Source organism: Drosophila santomea, chromosome 2R (genome assembly GCF_016746245.2).
Source record: "Drosophila santomea strain STO CAGO 1482 chromosome 2R, Prin_Dsan_1.1, whole genome shotgun sequence".
NCBI classification, from domain to species: domain Eukaryota; kingdom Metazoa; phylum Arthropoda; class Insecta; order Diptera; family Drosophilidae; genus Drosophila; species Drosophila santomea.
Genome location: NC_053017.2, coordinates 14,179,702 through 14,198,018, shown reverse-complemented (window position 1 = coordinate 14,198,018; position 18,317 = coordinate 14,179,702). Strand labels below are relative to the sequence as shown.

The 18,317-nt window shown below is 42.9% G+C and overlaps 1 protein-coding gene across 3 annotated transcripts; it reads right to left on the bottom strand.

Moving 5' to 3' along the window:
* Positions 1 to 72: 72 nt before the first annotated feature.
* On the bottom strand, positions 73 to 18,193 carry LOC120445652 (protein N-terminal asparagine amidohydrolase). Of its 3 annotated transcripts, XM_039626196.2 has the most exons (7): positions 12,165 to 12,420; positions 1,492 to 1,845; positions 1,222 to 1,404; positions 937 to 1,145; positions 710 to 871; positions 529 to 642; positions 73 to 256 (listed from the first exon to the last, which is right to left on the bottom strand). In XM_039626196.2, exons 2-7 carry the CDS (start codon positions 1,742 to 1,744, stop codon positions 245 to 247), a joined length of 933 nt encoding a protein of 310 aa, XP_039482130.1. In that variant the 5' UTR covers positions 1,745 to 1,845; positions 12,165 to 12,420; the 3' UTR covers positions 73 to 244. The 3 variants fall into 3 exon arrangements, with proteins under 3 accessions (XP_039482130.1, XP_039482128.1, XP_039482129.1); XM_039626194.1 differs by lacking the exon at positions 12,165 to 12,420 and adding an exon at positions 18,039 to 18,193 and having other exon boundaries at positions 73 to 642; XM_039626195.1 differs by lacking the exon at positions 12,165 to 12,420 and adding an exon at positions 18,035 to 18,184 and having other exon boundaries at positions 73 to 642.
* Positions 18,194 to 18,317: the final 124 nt, after the last annotated feature.

The window sequence follows — 18,317 nt, the reverse complement described above, 5'->3', positions numbered from 1 at the left end:
TAAAATGATTGCATTCGAAATTGTTTCGTTTCGTTTACACGGAGTATGCGCATATATATATTTAGCTAAGAATCTCTTTTAAATAGTAATAGGTTCTTTAATGGGGTTTCACATAAATATTTACATGCACATGTGCACATCGAATTGTAATAGTTATTTATTTATCGTTATATATCGCTTTTACGTTCCCAGTTCAGATCCATTTCTAAGGCTCGTCCCAAGCAACCGTCTCCAGCGTCGGAACTCAATCTTGTATCTAATTGAAGAGAGATTATGTCGCATTCATCAATTGCAATTGCTAATCGGCCGATAATTACAGCAGATTAACAGGTGATTGGTTAATCAGGAAATCAATGACAATTACAGCCGAATACAATCAACTCAACGATCAAAACTTAAACAAAAGGCAAGCAGAAGCATTTTGCGATGGACAGCGACAATTAACACATGCACCAATCAATTAACACATCTGCGACATTTTCGAACTGCGTAACAACTAAACACTAAAAATAAGCTTTAATATCTAACCAGCACCCAGAAGCCCGTGGCGTCATCCCGTCGAAAGTAGCGCGGCCGATTGTCCCTGAAGACGGTGACGGCGGGGAACTGATTCTCCTGTATAAACCTAATGGTGGCACGCGTCTGCAATTGAAACAACAAGTGTTATTATAGTATGCTTGCATAGAGATGCATATAGAAGTGCATATACCTGAGGCGCAAAGTGAGGCGGCTCCACGTCTGGACTGGAGGACAGGTGCTGCAGCAGAAACTCATCCGTTTGTGATAGCCACAGTTCAGCGCCGCGCAACGGATCGTAGTTGAAGGGTCCAATGCGTAGCATGCCCAGCGAAGAGTCGTATATATCCAGAACCTATGGAATACATCTTAGTGATTAGCAAAGCTAACACGTTGCAAATGCCAAATGGCTCCACTTACCGACTGCGCGCCCATGAAAATGCGAGCATCGCGTAGCTCCCGGTCGGGTCCTCGGTCGGGAAAGGAGGCCGGAAAGATCTCACCAGTCTTGATGTTCACGCCCACGCCGTAGATGATCGGGCAGTTGATCTCGCCGCGCATCATGGTATTCAGCTCGCCCACGCAAGCCTGCGTCAGATCGATCTCCAGTAGGTGATTGTGGAATGATTCTGACAAGTCAAATATACAGCAAATGATGAATTCAATTCATATATAGCTTGGAATATAGCTTGAAAATGAACTTACGCATAATGCTGAAGAATACGTCCTCGCCGTATCCCTTGGCATCCCGATAGCCACCAATCAACTGCAACTCGATGCGACCCTCCGGATAGCCGACGGCCAGCTCCTGAACCCGCGACACCATGGTGCACACAGCCTCGTCCACGCCGCTGCCATCGAAGTGCGCCAGTGCCACAGCACCAGATCCTGTCGTGAATGGTATGCAATTGTTTATTATTAGTCACCGGTTTAATGAGCCAAACGACGCTTGTTTATGGGACAAAGGATACCCACCGGAGTGTCGGACGACGACGATAATACAGGTGGTGGCATCGTCGGCACCGATGATGTTGACGTGCTTGTCGTGCGGCGCGGAGGCGGCCATCTCCCGCTGACCCACGTAGAGCAGACCCACCGGACCCACCGACTTGGCCTGGATGGAGTGCAGCTGCTGGGCGTAGTCTCTGTAGACGGGATGCTGCAGGAACAGGCTGTTGGTGTCCATGGGGCAGTCGTCCTGCAGCACACCATTCAGCACGAGCACCATCCTGGCTGTCCTCTTTAGTCCTTCTCCTTGACCCTCTCGCAAGGGTTTCGCTTTCAATTACTTGGCGTTTTTGTCTCTCGAGCAAGACAAGTGGCAGGCAACTGGAAGAGGTGGAGATAGAGGTACCACAACATGAGACTTAGAATCCAAAGGAGTTGGGATATATAAGTACTATTTTCCCCACTCCCCCTTGCTTCAAAACTCAAACTGAAACTTCAACAGAAGCAGCAGCATAAAAATCAATTTACGATGCCCGCAACCGCCACAGATTTGCATGTTTGATAATAATTTCATGCAGCCGGGCCTGAGAAATATATGTTTACACCTCGATCCTGCCACGGCTGACTCGTAAATTTAGCCAGCTCTCTCGAAACGAAAAGTGCAAATAAAAATGTCAAAAGTTGGGGGCCTGCGGCTGATTCGATTCCCATCTGCACACACCACACCACACCACACCGCTGGTTAACCAACAATGGACACCCTGAAATTGGTTCGCAGAGGCGTGGCTCAAAAGGGGATCGATTCCCTTTCCGCTGCTGCGGCTCTCAAGAGGGGGTTGGGGAGGGTGGTGGAAATCTAATGAAACAATTAGAAGGTCACTGGCGGGGGGAGGGAGGTCATCAATTTACGGAGTGCTAACCACTGCCCATATGACGGGCAATTGAGGCGAACACCCCAAGTCACAGATGTCACACGAAAGTTAATAACCATTAAGTGGACGCAGCGGCGAATTAACCAACAAATGAACAACAAATTTAATAGAATTTAATAATAATAATGCCGAACATCATTGCCCGGTTTGCTGAGTGCAATTGCAACTCGACTTGAGTCACCGCCCCGCTGGGTAATTGAATTATTTACCTACGGATGCTGTCTAGTTTCAATTAAGTGAAATAAAGACGAGTTAAAGTTCAAGTATAAGTGCATATATATATACGAGCATCGCAAGGGGCTCATAAACATAAATGATTACATGGGCAGCGCAAAAAACAATTGTCAGAGCTAATTCCCGATGCAAAAATCGTTGTTTGCTTGTCCAAAAAAAAAACGAAAAAAAAACCAAAACGAACAAAAAATAATAAACGAAAAGAGCAAACAAAGCCCCGTACCAAAAAGAACTCGAACTCCGTTCGAGGCGGAAAACAATGGAAAACGTTGTGGAAAAATCAAACAGCAAAACGTGAAGAGCCCGCTCTGGATGCTGGATGCTGCACTTGGATTTTGGACTTGGATGCTGCACTTGGATGCTGCACTTGGATGGTGGATTGCGGATGGCTCAGGAACCCAGCTAGGATAGCAATTGTTATGCTGGCCTGGTCTGGTCTTGCCTGGAAGCAATTTAGCCGCGATCATGCATGAATCTTGATTAGATATTCAACGAGAAATAATTTGAAAATGATGACAGTTGGCGATAGGCTCGCTCCACTCTCGCAGCCAAAGGATGGATGGTCACAGTGAGAGAAAAGTGCTGTATAAATCAAAAATCGAACTTAAAGCTATTTAAAAATTCAGAAGCATTTTGTTTAAGTTATTGGAATAGCTCATAAAACACTAGTTTATCTAAACGATGTGTAGATTGGCAGGTTTTTTATTCGCTGCTAACTTTACTACCCGAAAATGGCAAAAATTACAAAAAATAATAGATTTAGTTCATAGCAATTTAAGTAATTTTGTTGTAAATGCTTCTAGTTTAAGTTAAATTTTTTCTATGCATTTCAGCCAGCTAGGCAATCGAATGGAGCAGGAAAAGGAGCCACAGAATGCAGCCGATCTATGTAGGTGAGGCAGGATGACCGAGTTTTCCGCCAAAACTGATTCCTAATCAAAGACCCAAAAGTTCTGTTGACTCTGGCTGAGCGGGCGGTCTTGCCAGTCAGTTCGTGCCTGGACCAGAGATTCCCTCCACTTGATAGGCCGTCCTGGCAGAACCAGAAATCCAACAGAATCCCAAGAAATCCCAGCCATTCAGCTAGTCAAAGAGGAGTCCCCAATCCGCTGCTGATCGATGGCCGTCGAACGGATAGATGATGGGATGGCTAAGAAAAGGGGGAAAAAACACAAAAAACGCAGCAAACAAGGCCATCAGAAACGATTCAATTCATTAGGCCGGCGACGAGTCTATTAGGAGCACTGGCAGACTGGTCAGTAAAACTCGTTACGGTTCTGGCTTATAACAATCACAAATTATGGGTTTGTGGCCGAGCTGGCGAAATGATCTTGTAGATTTAACACTGATAGCCCGGCCAGCAAACAGGTTCCATTTGTCTACTACTGGCCGGGCATTCTTGGCCACATGATTGATTGCAATTTTGACGAGTGCAACAACGACGGCAGCAGCAGCAGCAGCAACTGCAACTGCAACTGACAGCAGCAACAGCTACAACTGCTACTTTTCTTCTGGTTTCTTGGTTCATGGTTTTTAACTCTTCGTTTTTGGCTCTTGGTTCTGGCCAAGTAATTTACACCCAGCCTCTGCCATGCAGCTCATCTGTCCATGTGTCTGAACAAGCTGGCCGCACACTTGAAATTCTTTTAGACAGTTCTTTTATTTTTATTGTTATTTTTTTTTTGGTTTTTACACAACACAATTGTCAACGAGAGCGCGAACAAATTTTCAGCTAACAGCGAACAAGCAACACAACATAACCGGTTCTTTGCCAGGCCAAAATTCCAAATTCCGGGCAAAATGAAGAAATTGCAGGCGGGAATCTAAATGCAACAGCAACATGTGATGTGACAGGGCGAGCGGAGGAGTTGGAGGACTTGGATTTGGCCAAAAACTGAAGGCCTTCTTCCGGGTTCGTGATTTTCCTTTTGTTGCTGCTGTTGCAATTGTCATTGTTTTCCACACATTTCATGGCCAGCATGCGGAAATATTGTAAAATTAATTTCAATCGCTTGTTAATCGAAAGATAACTCTATACAACAATAAGAGTGGAGTAGATTCTGCTCGCCAATTCCCCGCCACTTGTGTTGATGCCCATAATCTGGCATTTAATGCCGCACTGACAATTTAATTTGGCCCATCTGCAGTGGATGGTTTTGGCCCTGGTCGAAAAAAGGAAAAAAAGAGACCAGGTCCAATGGTTTTGGCCCAAACGTGACTGCCAATTGACTTCCACACAATTTCGCTTTGGCACGCAAATATCGTGAGGCCGTGGCTGGCTGGCTACCTTCCGAACTGAGCCAGCTCAGAAATCCCCCCGAGAAATGGTCACCCATGGCAAAGAGGAAAATAAAAATGGAAATCGAAAGTTAACATTGAGTGGAAGCTGGGCTTCGTGTTCCTTACCGGCGGTTACAACTTTCTGGGATGCCAAAATCAGCCAAAAGAAATAACAACAAGCTACGGAATAGACTGAATTCAAGTTGACATTTCTGGCCATGTTTTTCGTGTCGTTTCCTCTTTTTTTTTTTGTATTAACCTCCTATCTTTGGTCTAGAGCAGCGACTCTGATTCGTGGTGGAAGATGGAAAGACAGTCTACAGTCTACAGTTGGAGATTTGCTGAATAGCTCTAATTAGAATTACCGATCGTCGTGCACCCCGTGGTGCTCAATGTGCTCAAATCAGCAATTCAATTTTATAATTCTATTTCATCCAGATAATGATTAATGATGATAGGTTCATTATACGCGTACTGTCATCGCCTCATTCAATTAGAAATGCAATAAAAGCAACTGAAACTTATGGCTGTCAATCATTCTAAAGCTGAACGGCAATAGGTATGTTCAAATGACCAAGGAGTAGAATTGAAGTTCCAGCATTGTGGCCATAATTTGAATTGGTTACTATTGCAAATGTGGGTTATTATTGCCTTTGAATAGGTAGAAACTAAGCCCTTCATCTTAAATTTTGATCTAGAAAACCTAAATGAGTCCTAAGAATAACTTTATTTTAACTTCTTTAGAATATCTTTAGTTTCATTTTTAGTTTCTTAAAAAGAAATCTTTGAATATTGCCTTTGAATAGATAGAAACTAAATTCTTCATCTTTAATTTTGATCTAACAAACATTTGAGTCTTGAGAGTAACTTTACTATAACTTCTTTGGAATATCTTCAGTTTATCTTTTTTATTTCCTGAAAAGAAATCTTTTTATAAATGATTAATGCTGGCCTTTCTCGCTGGCTATTAGTTAAGCGCCCATCGACAAGGATCCTATTTAGTAAGTTATTTAGAGTCTCGGGACAAATGGCCTATTTGGCGGCATTTGCATTGCACCATTCCACGGACCTGGCCGAAAAGGAAATCCATTTTCACACAGCACTGAGCAGTGAGCACTGAACAGTGAGCCCCCAGAATGGCGAATTCTGACTAAGTCCGTTGTCCCATTACTAAGTTGGGATCGTCTGCCGTTGTTGCTGTCGTGTAGTATCTGCTAAGTTGCCGCTGCCTCCACTTTTTGTTGTTTAAGGTTTTTGTTTTTTTTTGTTTTGGTTTTTTAGCAAATGCCTTCGCTGCCAGCTGGTTGTTTTTTTCTTTTGGGTTTTTTTCCTTATTCCGCTTTTATGGCTGCTTATGCAAATGCAAATGCGACTGCGGAGCAGAGTGTGCGTAAACGCTTGCGCCTTTTGTTCACATGGATTTCGGATTTGGATGTGGATGTGGATATGGATGTGGATGTGGTTGGGGTCCGTCGATTCCGAAAGCAATGCGCTGCCGTCATGTCCAGTAATTAGCATAGCACACAGTGCCAAACGCAGTCGTTGTCTTCGGTTTTGTTTTTTTTGTATTTACATGTTGATACCCCTTACTCGTGGGGTTGGAGAGGGTATGCTAGGCACTGAAGGCAGACAGGCAGAAATCTATTCCTCTTGAAGTACATATAGTGTACATCTGTCCGTTCATTTGTCCGTTTGGCTGTCCGTTATTGGAATAAGCTGTACATCTGAGATCAGATTGAGATAATGGGTATCTCATAGTCGTGGCACTTGACTAACGCGTTCCTCCTTGCTTTTCTGATATTGTTGCTGTTGCTGCTGCCGCTTGACAACCGCGGCACTTTGTTTGTCGTCCTCTCCTCCGCAGTTGCACTCGTCAAACAAACGCGCCGTCGCTTTGCATTAGCTGAAACCAAAGTCTGACTTACTCCAACTAAGTTAAACTCGTTTGGCTTTTATGGACTGCGATCTACGCTTTACGTACTAAAAAAAATGAACTGCGAAATTCTCGGAAAATCGCTGCACACTTGATATACATATGTAATATTATTGAGCAGCCGAGAATCTGTAATTTCAGTAAATTCGTTTGTGATCAGAACATTTCACTTTGAATGATTTTGCAGGGATCATTATAAAGCTCCCCAGTAACTGAGCATCTTTTGAATGTAATCAATGTTTATAAAATGTCCTTAAACAGTTTCTTCTGTCATCTATACCTATTTTGAAGGGTTTTCAAGACAAAATATCTTGTAGTAGTCTCGAATTGCAGCAAATTCCGATCAAGGATCGCCCATTGCAGTTGCGTTTCTGCTCTTGTCTGATGCGCCGCCAGCGTTGAATATTTGCTAGCGCAATTGGACATGTTTTCCGTGGGCTCATTTCTGTTTTTATGGCCAAAAAGGCACACACACACCGACATATGTACATACAAAACATATATACGAAACAACTGCAGCAGCAAAAAACGACAAAAATCCACAGCAGTCGGCTGGCATTTACAACATGCCTACAACGTGGTAATGGTAATGGCAACCCAACTGCAGCACCACCGCCAAAATACACCGAAAAATGTATATTATACAAGTAACATCATTTTGGAGTTTATTCCTAAGTTGCTGATTTCTAAATTTTGGATTTCGGTAAACACTTTAAAATACTTTCAAGTACTTGAAGCTAAAAAGAGGCTTAGAAATTCTTTAAATTCTGACAAAATCCAAATGGATCAAGAATCAAGAGTAGTTTAAAAAGATTCAGTAGGTGTGTATGCACTAAAAATTTTTACAATTATAAAAAATAGTAGTATGGAAATGAGAAAAGAGAAGCTAAATCCCTTTAAACTAAAGTAGCTAAAAGTATGCTATTTTTTTCCAGTGGCCTGCACCACTGAGGCGGCATGTTGGTGCCTCTTGGAATACCAAATTTCATAGCGGTACACTGCTAAATATTTTGATGCAACAGGCAGCATGCAACAGCAACTACAACAACAACCACAGCATGCCACAACAACAACAACAACCACAAATAACTACGTGCGGGGGCGGAGGTTTGTTTTTATAGCCGCCCAACCGCCCAATAGACCCTCCCCCTGCAGGTACGGTGGTACCTGGGTATATGCGATGTGTGCACCGCCACCACCGGTTTGATCTTGGGCATTCATTCCGCATGCGGCACTATAATTTATAACAACTGCTGAAGGCGCTCGCCGAATGTGCGACTCTTGCGGCTCCATCTATCCAACTCTTCTCGGCTCTTGTCCCCAACTCCTTTCTCTTCTCCTTCTCCTACGTCTTCTTTCTTCTTTCTTCTTGCCCCCTCTATATCATTTTCTTCCCCAACCGGCGTACGCGCTGCGTTCATCCTTTGTGGCCAGAAGTTGCAGCTCATTGTTTGGCTTTGCCTTTTGTATACCCTTTTATAAAGGGTGGCATGATAAGGTGTTATCACTCGAAAATTCAGTGATCTTTTTGGAACATTTTTAGGAAATCTTTGGTCATAGAAATTAGCATAGTTTTTATGTCACTTATAGAAGATGTTTAGAATGTATTCTTCATCAAAAATTAGTCTTTTTGCATATCAGATCCTCGATAGCATAGCCAAACTATGATATCATATTATGTATATCTCATCACATCATATATCATATTATAACTCATCATATCATATATCATTTTATATCTCATCTCAGCCTATCATATATGTACATGTTTAGTTTTATAAATTCCTCGTAGACTTTATTCCGAATTGCCACTTCTTAGTTCGCTTTTCTTGAGTACTAGCCATTACTAGCATTTGGTTCCGCTCCACTCTAGGGTATATAGATTTCGCCATCAGATTTGTCACTCCTCGATTTTGTGCAGTGCAGTGGAGTGGAGTGGAGTGGAGTGGCAGGCACGCCTCTATCTGCAATGTGCGATCTATTGCGACGGGCGCTTTCCTTTGAGCGGGGCAACTTGGCCTGCGATGACTGTGAAGCTGGTTGGGATTGTGGGAGATTGGATGGCTCTGGCTCTGACTCTGGCTCTGGCACTGGCTCTGGATGTGGCTGTGACTCTGCCTGGTTTCCTGCAAACAGAATGGAGCAAACGGAATGGCCGGCTAGTTGTACCTGGGAGCATCTAATGGCCAGCGGACGCAGCTCCATTTCACCCGAGATTGATAGCGGTTGACGACGTTGCAGCTATTCGGTGCTTGATTTCGTTTTGAAAGGCTTTCGAAAAGGAACCTTTTGTGATTTGGCCAGGTGAAATATATATGAATGCTGCAGTCCAGCGCGTTGGGATCTGAATAGATTCTCGTCTGCTGGCCGGTGTGCGTCTCCTCTTGGGTTTTGATTTATAGGAAGCGATTGTGCATTTTGCAAATTACGATGTCTCAGGAGCTCTGGGGATTACTCGCTGGCCGGCATTATGGCACACCGGCTATAACAACATCATCATCGTCGGCACTTTGGCCTCCAACTGGCAACTGGTCCGTGCTCCTTCCGCTGATTGAATCTTTTATGTGTGGATTTAGGAGCCATCAGAAGACAGGGCCGGAGTTTGAAATTAAATATTTATTAAATCGACAGCACCACACACACATATACACACAATGGCATATAAATCAGCTTAGAAACTATTCAATGAATATTCCAATCAATAGACCATCGCACACACAAAATAGATGAGGACGAGGATGAGTAGTTGCCGAAGCTTTAGAAAATCTCTGACCCTTCTCCCCTCACCCAAAGTCGCAGCAGGAAATTAAAATGTTAACCAATGAGATGGTTAGATTAGTGAAAATTGCACTCCCAAAGGACAGAGAAGCAGCACAAAAGCTTATATATATATATTTATTTGGCAATTATTAGTTTAAGCAGAACATAACAAACATTGCAGCCTAAACATCGATTGAATATCCTTGGGTTTTCTGCACCCAAGTGATTTCAGATTTCATTTCCGTTTTCCAGTCGCTGTAAGAACATCCTATGCTGATGCAACCTTTCAACTTCTGTCGAGAATCTATGGCAGCAATTATGTCCCTTTTCTGGCAAAGGACCTCTGACGAGTGCTCGGTCAACGGCAGACAAGTTGGGGCCAAAAAGGGAGTCCAAGTCATTGTCCTCGGGTTACACTGACCAAATTGAGCTGCCTGCACTCACCTGGCTGCCATTGGGGGTTACGTGTGGCCCCCATTCGAGTTAGCCGAGAGTTAGTTTAATTAATTCAGCATCAGCATCGACATCGATGGCTGTAAACAAGCCTCTTGGCCAGCGGACCAAGCCGTCTTTGACAGCTTACTCGGAAAAGGGGTGTTCACTGGACGGACGGGCACTTGTCGTCGTCAGTCAGCTCTTTTTCGGCCCCCTATATTGTCTCAAGGAAATCACACACACACACACACACACACTCGCAAGCTGAAAGAACTTTGACCCTTGACCCGGAGGAGCTGGCTGCTGGGAGAGTCGCCTATGAAGTTGTGAAGTTGCCTTCAATTAGCGCTTTGGACACAGATATTAGTTGGAAAAACAGTTACTCCAATTTTTAATGGCAACTTATTTTTGTGTTTTTTACTTCTTTTTTTTTTTTAAAACCAATGTAACTGGGAGAGAGAGTTGTCTGTTTGGGGCGTTAGCACATCCATATCTATATACTCGTATGTAAGTACTAGTTGGAGTCTGGCGGTCGCCATAAAAGATCTTCGAGGGAAAAACTAATTACACAAGTCGTAAAGTCTTAACAAACCTAAAAGGCAAGCCAAATTAGATCTTCCGACATCTCAGTGAAGTGAACTGAGTTGATCTGACTCATGCGGCTTATATAGACATTTCTTGTCCATTGCTGTATTATCAGTGTTTTTAATAAATAAGGTATTTTTATACATTCAATTTATGAGCTACAATTTCGTAAAAAAATAAATGCTTTATTCATATATGCCTTTTTTATATTTGCTAATTATTTATTTAATTCTTGAGTTAAGTTTAACGCATTTACTTTTAAATCTGTCAGATTAAATTGAATTAATCATTTGTTTACGAACTTCCTATCAGCGACTGGACAGCGACAGGCATCTAGAAAAGTTCCTTTTTTTCTCTGACTCAACCAAAAATGTAATCTATTTTTACTTAGCTATACTCTGTACTATATGCCTATTAAATAACACACAACTACAACAGTGTAGCTGGCTATCAGTTGAAAACTAAACGAACCCATTTAGTTACTTGTTCTTCGGTGTTTCCTTCTTCCATCTTATAGATAAAGATAGCCAGGGTACAATTATTTTTAGACCAGCTAATATTGATCATCCAGACGGGCTTGATTGATCGCCAGGGATTCCTGTTTCCCAGATCCCAGAGCCCATGATCATCGATTGCACTGGCGATCATCGATCCGCTGGCCAGCGAAATAAATTGTTGCTACACGTATAAGACATCGTGTACGACAAGTTAAGACAACGATCTGCTCGCCTCTGCAACTTCAGCTGGTGTTCTCTTGGATTTCTGGCCACGGGATCTGAGCAATCCAGCGATCCGCATCATGTGGCGTTGGTCGCTGTAGGATCGCCAAGTCTGGGGATCTGCAAACACCGACGATCTCCTCGTGCGGCTGCGTGGACACTATTGCGCAGTGTGTCTATATCATTAATTAATTTAATCACTCGAACATGATTTTCACTGTGCGCCTGCTCCGCTGCCAGTTGTTCTCACAAAAGTTATTAATTTCCAAACGGCGCGGAACGTTCGCATGGTGATCGATAGTCGGGGAAAACCCGGCGGAAGAATCGTAGATAAGACGCTGCGAACGCTCATTGAATGGAGCTCTAACACAATATAGATCTCTGATGCATATTGTGGAATAATCAGCGTCGTTTGCTTATCAGCTACTCGCTCGGATCCCCATCCCCATCGCCATCCCCATCCTCCATATACCATATTCCCTATTCCATAAATATTAACGATCCTCAAGCGATGCGAGATAAGGAAAGGCATTCGTTTTTCGTGAGTGTTGCTACTAAAACTGGGAATTTGAATCTGGGAGCTAAGATAGGCAGAACTCACTTTCGTTGCTTTACAAAGATTATTATTCTGGAGGCGTATTAATAACCTCATAGGCTTCTTTGGAATTTGCAAATACCCATTTGTTTTTCAGGCTGATAAAAGCATTTCTTGAACATATTCTTACATCATATGATCATATTCTTAGGGAGTTCTTTGAACATTTGGTATATTTTGAATAATATATCTTTAAAATCCATGTATTTTGTAGGCCTAGAACTTACATTGATTTCCAATTTCTCACTGCACTGTATGGGATCTATCTTTATCTCAATGATTGTTATCTTTCACTGTTTCTGTTTCACAAAGCCATCGGCATTTCTATACAATGCTTTTTATAGGAAACTTCGGATTAACACTTGTGTTTTAGGATATTTGTTTAATATATTTTAAGAATAACTGACTTGGCATATATGTTATTTGTGTGGATCTGCGAATGCGCCAAAGTTTCCGCGAGACGACGAGACGCAAACCGGAAAGCGACTGACAAGCGACTGAGCCGAAAGTCCGAGTCGAAGTCGACTGGCGACTGGCGAATGGAGGGCCCAAAAGACACTCGGCGAGAATAAAAGAGAGCAGCGGCAGCGCCAGCGCCAAAGCCTTTGGAACCGTTTCCAGTTCCAGTTGAGCGTGCGTGGGGCAGAAAGGGAGCGCATGCTTGTTGCCGGCAATCTAATTGGACCCCGTAGACCAGTTGCTCGCTCTCCCGAGCCCAGCTCAGTCGCACCGAGCCTCTCGCTCTCCCAACTTGTGGAGCCTCTCTCTGGGGTGGTGCGAGCGAGACGGCTGCTGCAGCAACACGTGTTCTTATCAGTCGTCTATTGAGTGGTTTTCCTCAGGTGAGTAATCCCAACTCGATTGAAACTGAGTGAAGTGCTTTGAGTGGGGTTTAAGTTTATCTTAATTTCATTAGATGCCGGTCCACTGTGCCACTCGCGTGGGCCAAGTGGTCACTCATCCACATGGGGTTGCACTTCTTTGCTCCTTCTAATTGGTCAGTGGCCAGCGCTCTATGTACGCGCACCAAATGCCCCTATATTCGAAATAGGAGCTACAAGAAAGGGGTTCTTTTGTGCAGGAAATTATGAGTTATAACAATCTGTAACCATTCACGGAAATTAATCTAATTAAAGCGTATCAGCGTCTATTATATTTTTATAAACCTAATCTGGATATATTTGATAGGCTTAATGTTATTGAACAATTTCTGTACAAAAACTTGGTTTGTTGCTAGCTAAACTGTTGTTTAAATAGTAATTTTCTAAAGTAAATCATGCTTTAATACATGTTTTTAAATGGTTTTACCTTAATATTTTTAGTATATCTGTATAAAAAATCATATATATTCACAAATAATGGAAATCCTTTTAATGCAGACAAAATATTCACATGTATCAAACCAATTTACATGTGGGTATTAAGTATTCATATCTATCAAGTAAACTGTATGATAACAAGACCCCAAGATATGAAAGCTCAATTTAACATACCTAAGCCAGAATTTATATTATTATAAAACTCTTATATAACTAAAACAGATTAACACTCAGTGTTTATCCATTTTTAAGAGAGTTCAGATTAAGCGGATATATGACCGACTTAGGTCCTAGAAATGATGAAGTTTCGAATAGAAATAGATTGTATTGGGCAGCTTTTTCAGTTCACAAAGAATCCCCCGAAAGTGGAGCACAATATGCAGCCCATCATCATTCCGCATGCCGACCTCCTGCCAACTCAATTTTCCCAACATTTTTTCCCCAAAATGCAACCTTTTCCACACCTCCCCCAACCCCCCTCCGTAAACCCAATTCAAGAGGAAGTTGGCTCAAAAGCCATTACGCACCGCTGTGAGATTGTAATCTAAGCTCTCGTTATTGGAGCAGGCAGGGATTTAATTAGACAAATGTCCCACAATTTGTAATGTCATTTTTCTCGCCACTTGCGGAAAATCCGAATGTAAAACTTTTCGGTGTTGAAAATGCAAAAGGTGAGCAAAGATGTGCAAAGTGGAAGGGGGGGGGGGAGGGGGAGGGGCGGCACAAGGGGGCGGGGCGGGGCAGGCACATAACACCCGAAGTAAGAAGGAAATATGTCTAATTTTGCACCATGTGGACAGTGGTCATTATTTTGGCCAGTGATGGACGCAGGGGCGTTTCGCAGGGGGGAAGGAGGGTGCTTTGCTGGTACCAGAAAATCTTCGTGCCAAGCTATAGCTTCTTCTCTTTCTGGCCCCCCTTGTCCGTCTCTTTCTTACAGCGAGTGTTCAGTGTGTGTGTGAAACAGCAAGAGGTCCCTGGACAAAAAATGAGATTTGCTGACCGGTGGTCATTAAAGCACATTTACAATGCGCCAAGCCATGTTGGCTTGTGGCTAACATGGTCTTAGCCAAACTTAGCCAACTCCCCTTCCCACCCACCCCCTTCTATCCTAACCCCCCTGCTTTTCACACAGCCATGCAAAATGAGCATAGAGACAAGCGATCAAATCGATGCCGAAATTAATTTATCTTGGCACCGGCTACCAAAATTTGACAAATTGCAAATGTGTTTGAAATTGCCTGCAGTCGCTAGGTTGAGTTTATCGAGGGGCTACGTTATAAATTGAACGAGCCGCTGGTCGCAATAGCCAATAAAATGTACATACATTCGACTGTTGCAATATCTGATCTTTTTAATTATGCTGTTTGATCACAGCGGCATTTAATATGCAAGTTTGTTGCAACGCGTTTTGCATGTTAAGTCTTATATCGTTTTTAAGTATCTAAAGGAAGAAGGATGCCTTTCTAATCTTATAAAGTATATAGATGTATTTTTAAACCCAATTAATTCCGAATAACTTCCAAATCGGAAAAGTGCACTTCTATGTATGGTAAATTATAAGAGCTGAAGATTTGGGATTAAGCCAGTAAATTGGATAGTTACAATAGTAAGTTGTATTACTAAAAAAATGTTGGGATGTGTATTTGAACATAATCCTAGGTCCAAAACCCTATATATTATTATTTCTTAATTACTTAAACTTTGTTTCACTACAGCATCGATTGTGTTGCATTTATGCTGACAAACAGAGGGGCGACCGCGTCAATTAATCCTATGAAAAGTGAACTTTGCAAGATTTCCCTAGCAATTGCCTAACTACCATTGAGCTCCAAGCAAAGGCAACCCGATGAAGCGACCGGTTGCCTCCACTCCGCTACAGAAAACCGCACCCACCATCTCATCCGCACTGTTGATTGCACTAATTGGCGATGAGCGTGACGATCGGACGATGGACATCGACTGCTGGACAACGATGATGATGAAGCGATGGATGGCGAGGAGCAGGAGGAGGAGGAGGATGGAAGCTGAGGAGGATGAGGAGCTGGATGAGACAATGGGACAAGATTTTCATTCATAAAACACTCGCTGAGTGGACCGGAAGCGCTTATTTGATTGCGAATTGTGATAGGTTCCATGGCAGGGTAAACTGGAGCACATCAATATCTTAAAGTCATTTATGTTAAAGTGATCTGTTAAATATTTAAAGGTATCAATAGTGTTTAAATGAGAGTTCAAGTTCTATTAATAATTCATAAATATTCTTCATATATGAGAGTTCAAGTTTTATTCATCTTACATTGTATAGAGTATATTAGCTTCCGGTTTCCTCAAATATTATTTCTTCCTATGCCAGTTGTGTCGCCCAAGTTCAGTAGTGTTAATTAAAGCAAAAGCCTTAATTATGCTTACTCGTATTTGTTTGTTTTGCCCGTCATAGGGGAAGTATTTCCGCCAGGAGTGAACTGCATCCAGCTCACCATTCGGGATCGCATTTCCTTTGGCCTTTCCTTTGGTTCAGGGTTCAAATGCAGGCAGAATTATGTAAATTCAGGGCGCTTGCGTGGAGCGATAAAAACAAATCGAATAGCTAACCGAACTAACCGATTTCCACTTCAATTTCGAGCCGGGTCATAAACATGCCGGCGTTTTGGAGTAGTTCTCGGCACTCCGTAGTGGGCAAGGGCAAGGGATTGGGTGTGGGAATGGAAATGGAAATGGGAATGGGTCACGAGCTTGGCAGAGCAAGAGCAAATGCTTGTTAAAGGGCGGGTTAGCAATTGTTGCCGTTTTGGTGGGCAATGCGGTGGTTGCTTGGTTCGTGGCAAACCACAAAAACAAATCAGCCGGAGAGTGCAGGCATCCAGGCATCCCGGCAATTGGCAAATTCGATTTGCAATTTTTGCACCAGCGCCGTAGGATTCACTAAAGAAGAGCTCAGCAGAGTTGCTGAGTTGCTGTGCTGCTGGGTTGAGCAAACAATTTAGAATGAAGTGCAGAATCGGGAGTCAGGAAAGTTGATTTGCAATTTCATGGCAGCGGCAATTTGCACCTCATCATCATCATTATATGCCGCCAGATATTCCGCCCGGGTGATGATCTCTCAATCGTTCAATCAGGCGGCGCAGCGAGGTGAGGCACGTGCAGGTTGCAACCTGCCATTGCTAACCTGCCATTGGTAACCTGCCACATGGCATTCTGCTAATCCCTAACCCCCAATCCTTAACCCTGAAGTCCCTAACCTTCCCACCCTCCAAAAAAAGCGAACAACGATCCTCAGGATGTCCCACATATTTTACGCTATCTGCCGACAGAAACAAACTATTCGTATCATTTTGGAATTTCGCCTGGCTGCAGCTGGCCAGAAACCAGGAAGTCAGCCTGCAACAAGTTGCCGCAGCAATGAGAAAAATCTCGCTAGTGTAAACAGCCCATTTTGTATCGCAACTCGTACACAGGGAGAAATAGGCTTGCATCGAATATATGCTAGCAAGTGCAGCTTAAGTTTTGAGCGTAAATATAAACATTTCTTATAAGTAAGCTATTCTATTTGGATGGCATTGTGGCATGCCACTTAAACACTTGAAGAGTGCGAACTTTGGTGACATTTTTCGCAGTGCAGCTGAGCCCGCTGCCTTTGGCCGTTTAATGAAGGCCTAGATCCGATGCCTGGCCATAATAAGCAATGGCCAGCAATGAAATCTTTGGCTCCAGCCCAGGCCAATTTATGCGATGGCGATGGCTTGCAGTCTCTGGCTCTCTGGGTTTTCTGGCTATCTGACTTTCTGGCTGCTTTTTATTTGGCTTTGCTGGCATTGTAACTTCTACCTTCTCGTGGCTGCGTGTTTCGATTTGGCGCGATTGCTTGGCTTAATTTAAGCCCTGAGCCGTGGAGATTCATTAATGTTTGATTTTGGGCGCTTTTCTATTTACTTCTTCCCAAGATCAAGCGAGATTTATGCCAAATAGCCAGTGCCCGGAGCCTGGGCGATGCACTCCACCATCTTCCATCTTCCATTCCTCCACAGACTTTTGAATTGGCCGCTTCTGATGCCGCCGTGATAGACAGTAAAGGCCAACTGCGAAATTGGTTCATTAAATGCAACTGTTTGTTTAGTGGCAGCGAGGAACTAAGCTTGGGATTGGGATCACTGCTCCAGTTTTGGGGCTCACACGAAATTCAAATACTTTCCCATTTCAAGACTCAAACAGACTTTGAAAATAAAGTTATTCATTATCTTAGCTTGCAGCTGTACGCTTTGTTAGCTATATTTTCGAAATATAGTTTTTGAAAATTTGTTGTATGGCAATTGGGAATACTAATGTTGCTTTAAGTTCATAATTCAAATCGATCATAGAAGATCGTATTGAAATGTGGGGCAAAGTTCCCAGTGGTTCTAGAAATGTGAGAGCACGCCAATCAAGCGCCTTGTTAATTGGTGTTCATTTGTAGTCAGATCAACAAATTGCACCCACATACTATTAGTAATTCGATAATGGCCAGGAAAAGTGGAAAATGGCAGCGGACCACAAGTTCGTAGAGAAAACCACGCGATGAGCTGACCGCACAAACGAGTGCGGGAAATTACCAAAGCAGGCGTAACATCTGCGCCGCTTATTAAAAACATTATTTATGAGCACCAACCCTTAAGTGTGACTAATGTGACTAAGCAACAATTGGGCATTTGTTAATGAAAATATGGCCTGAATCCAATGGGCCGCACTTTGTTATTGTTTTTGGCACAAACACATGATTCTGGGCAGACTTATATACTCACTCACATTTACATAGCACCAAGTGGTCACCCGATTCGTGCACTTTTCACAATACCTCACAGTTCACAATTTAAGTGCATAGTTTAATAATATTAAGTTAATTTCTACTTGCTAGCTTTGCAATTTTTGTTTATTTTTGCACACAGTAAGACCGTATGCAGGTAAGCGCAAAAGCCCACCTGAAATACCGCAGGCGAAAAGATACCGAACAGCTGTTCACTGCACAGTGGTTTCAAAGTATGTTAAAAAATATATTAAACAAATTAAATAAACAAAAGTATGTTA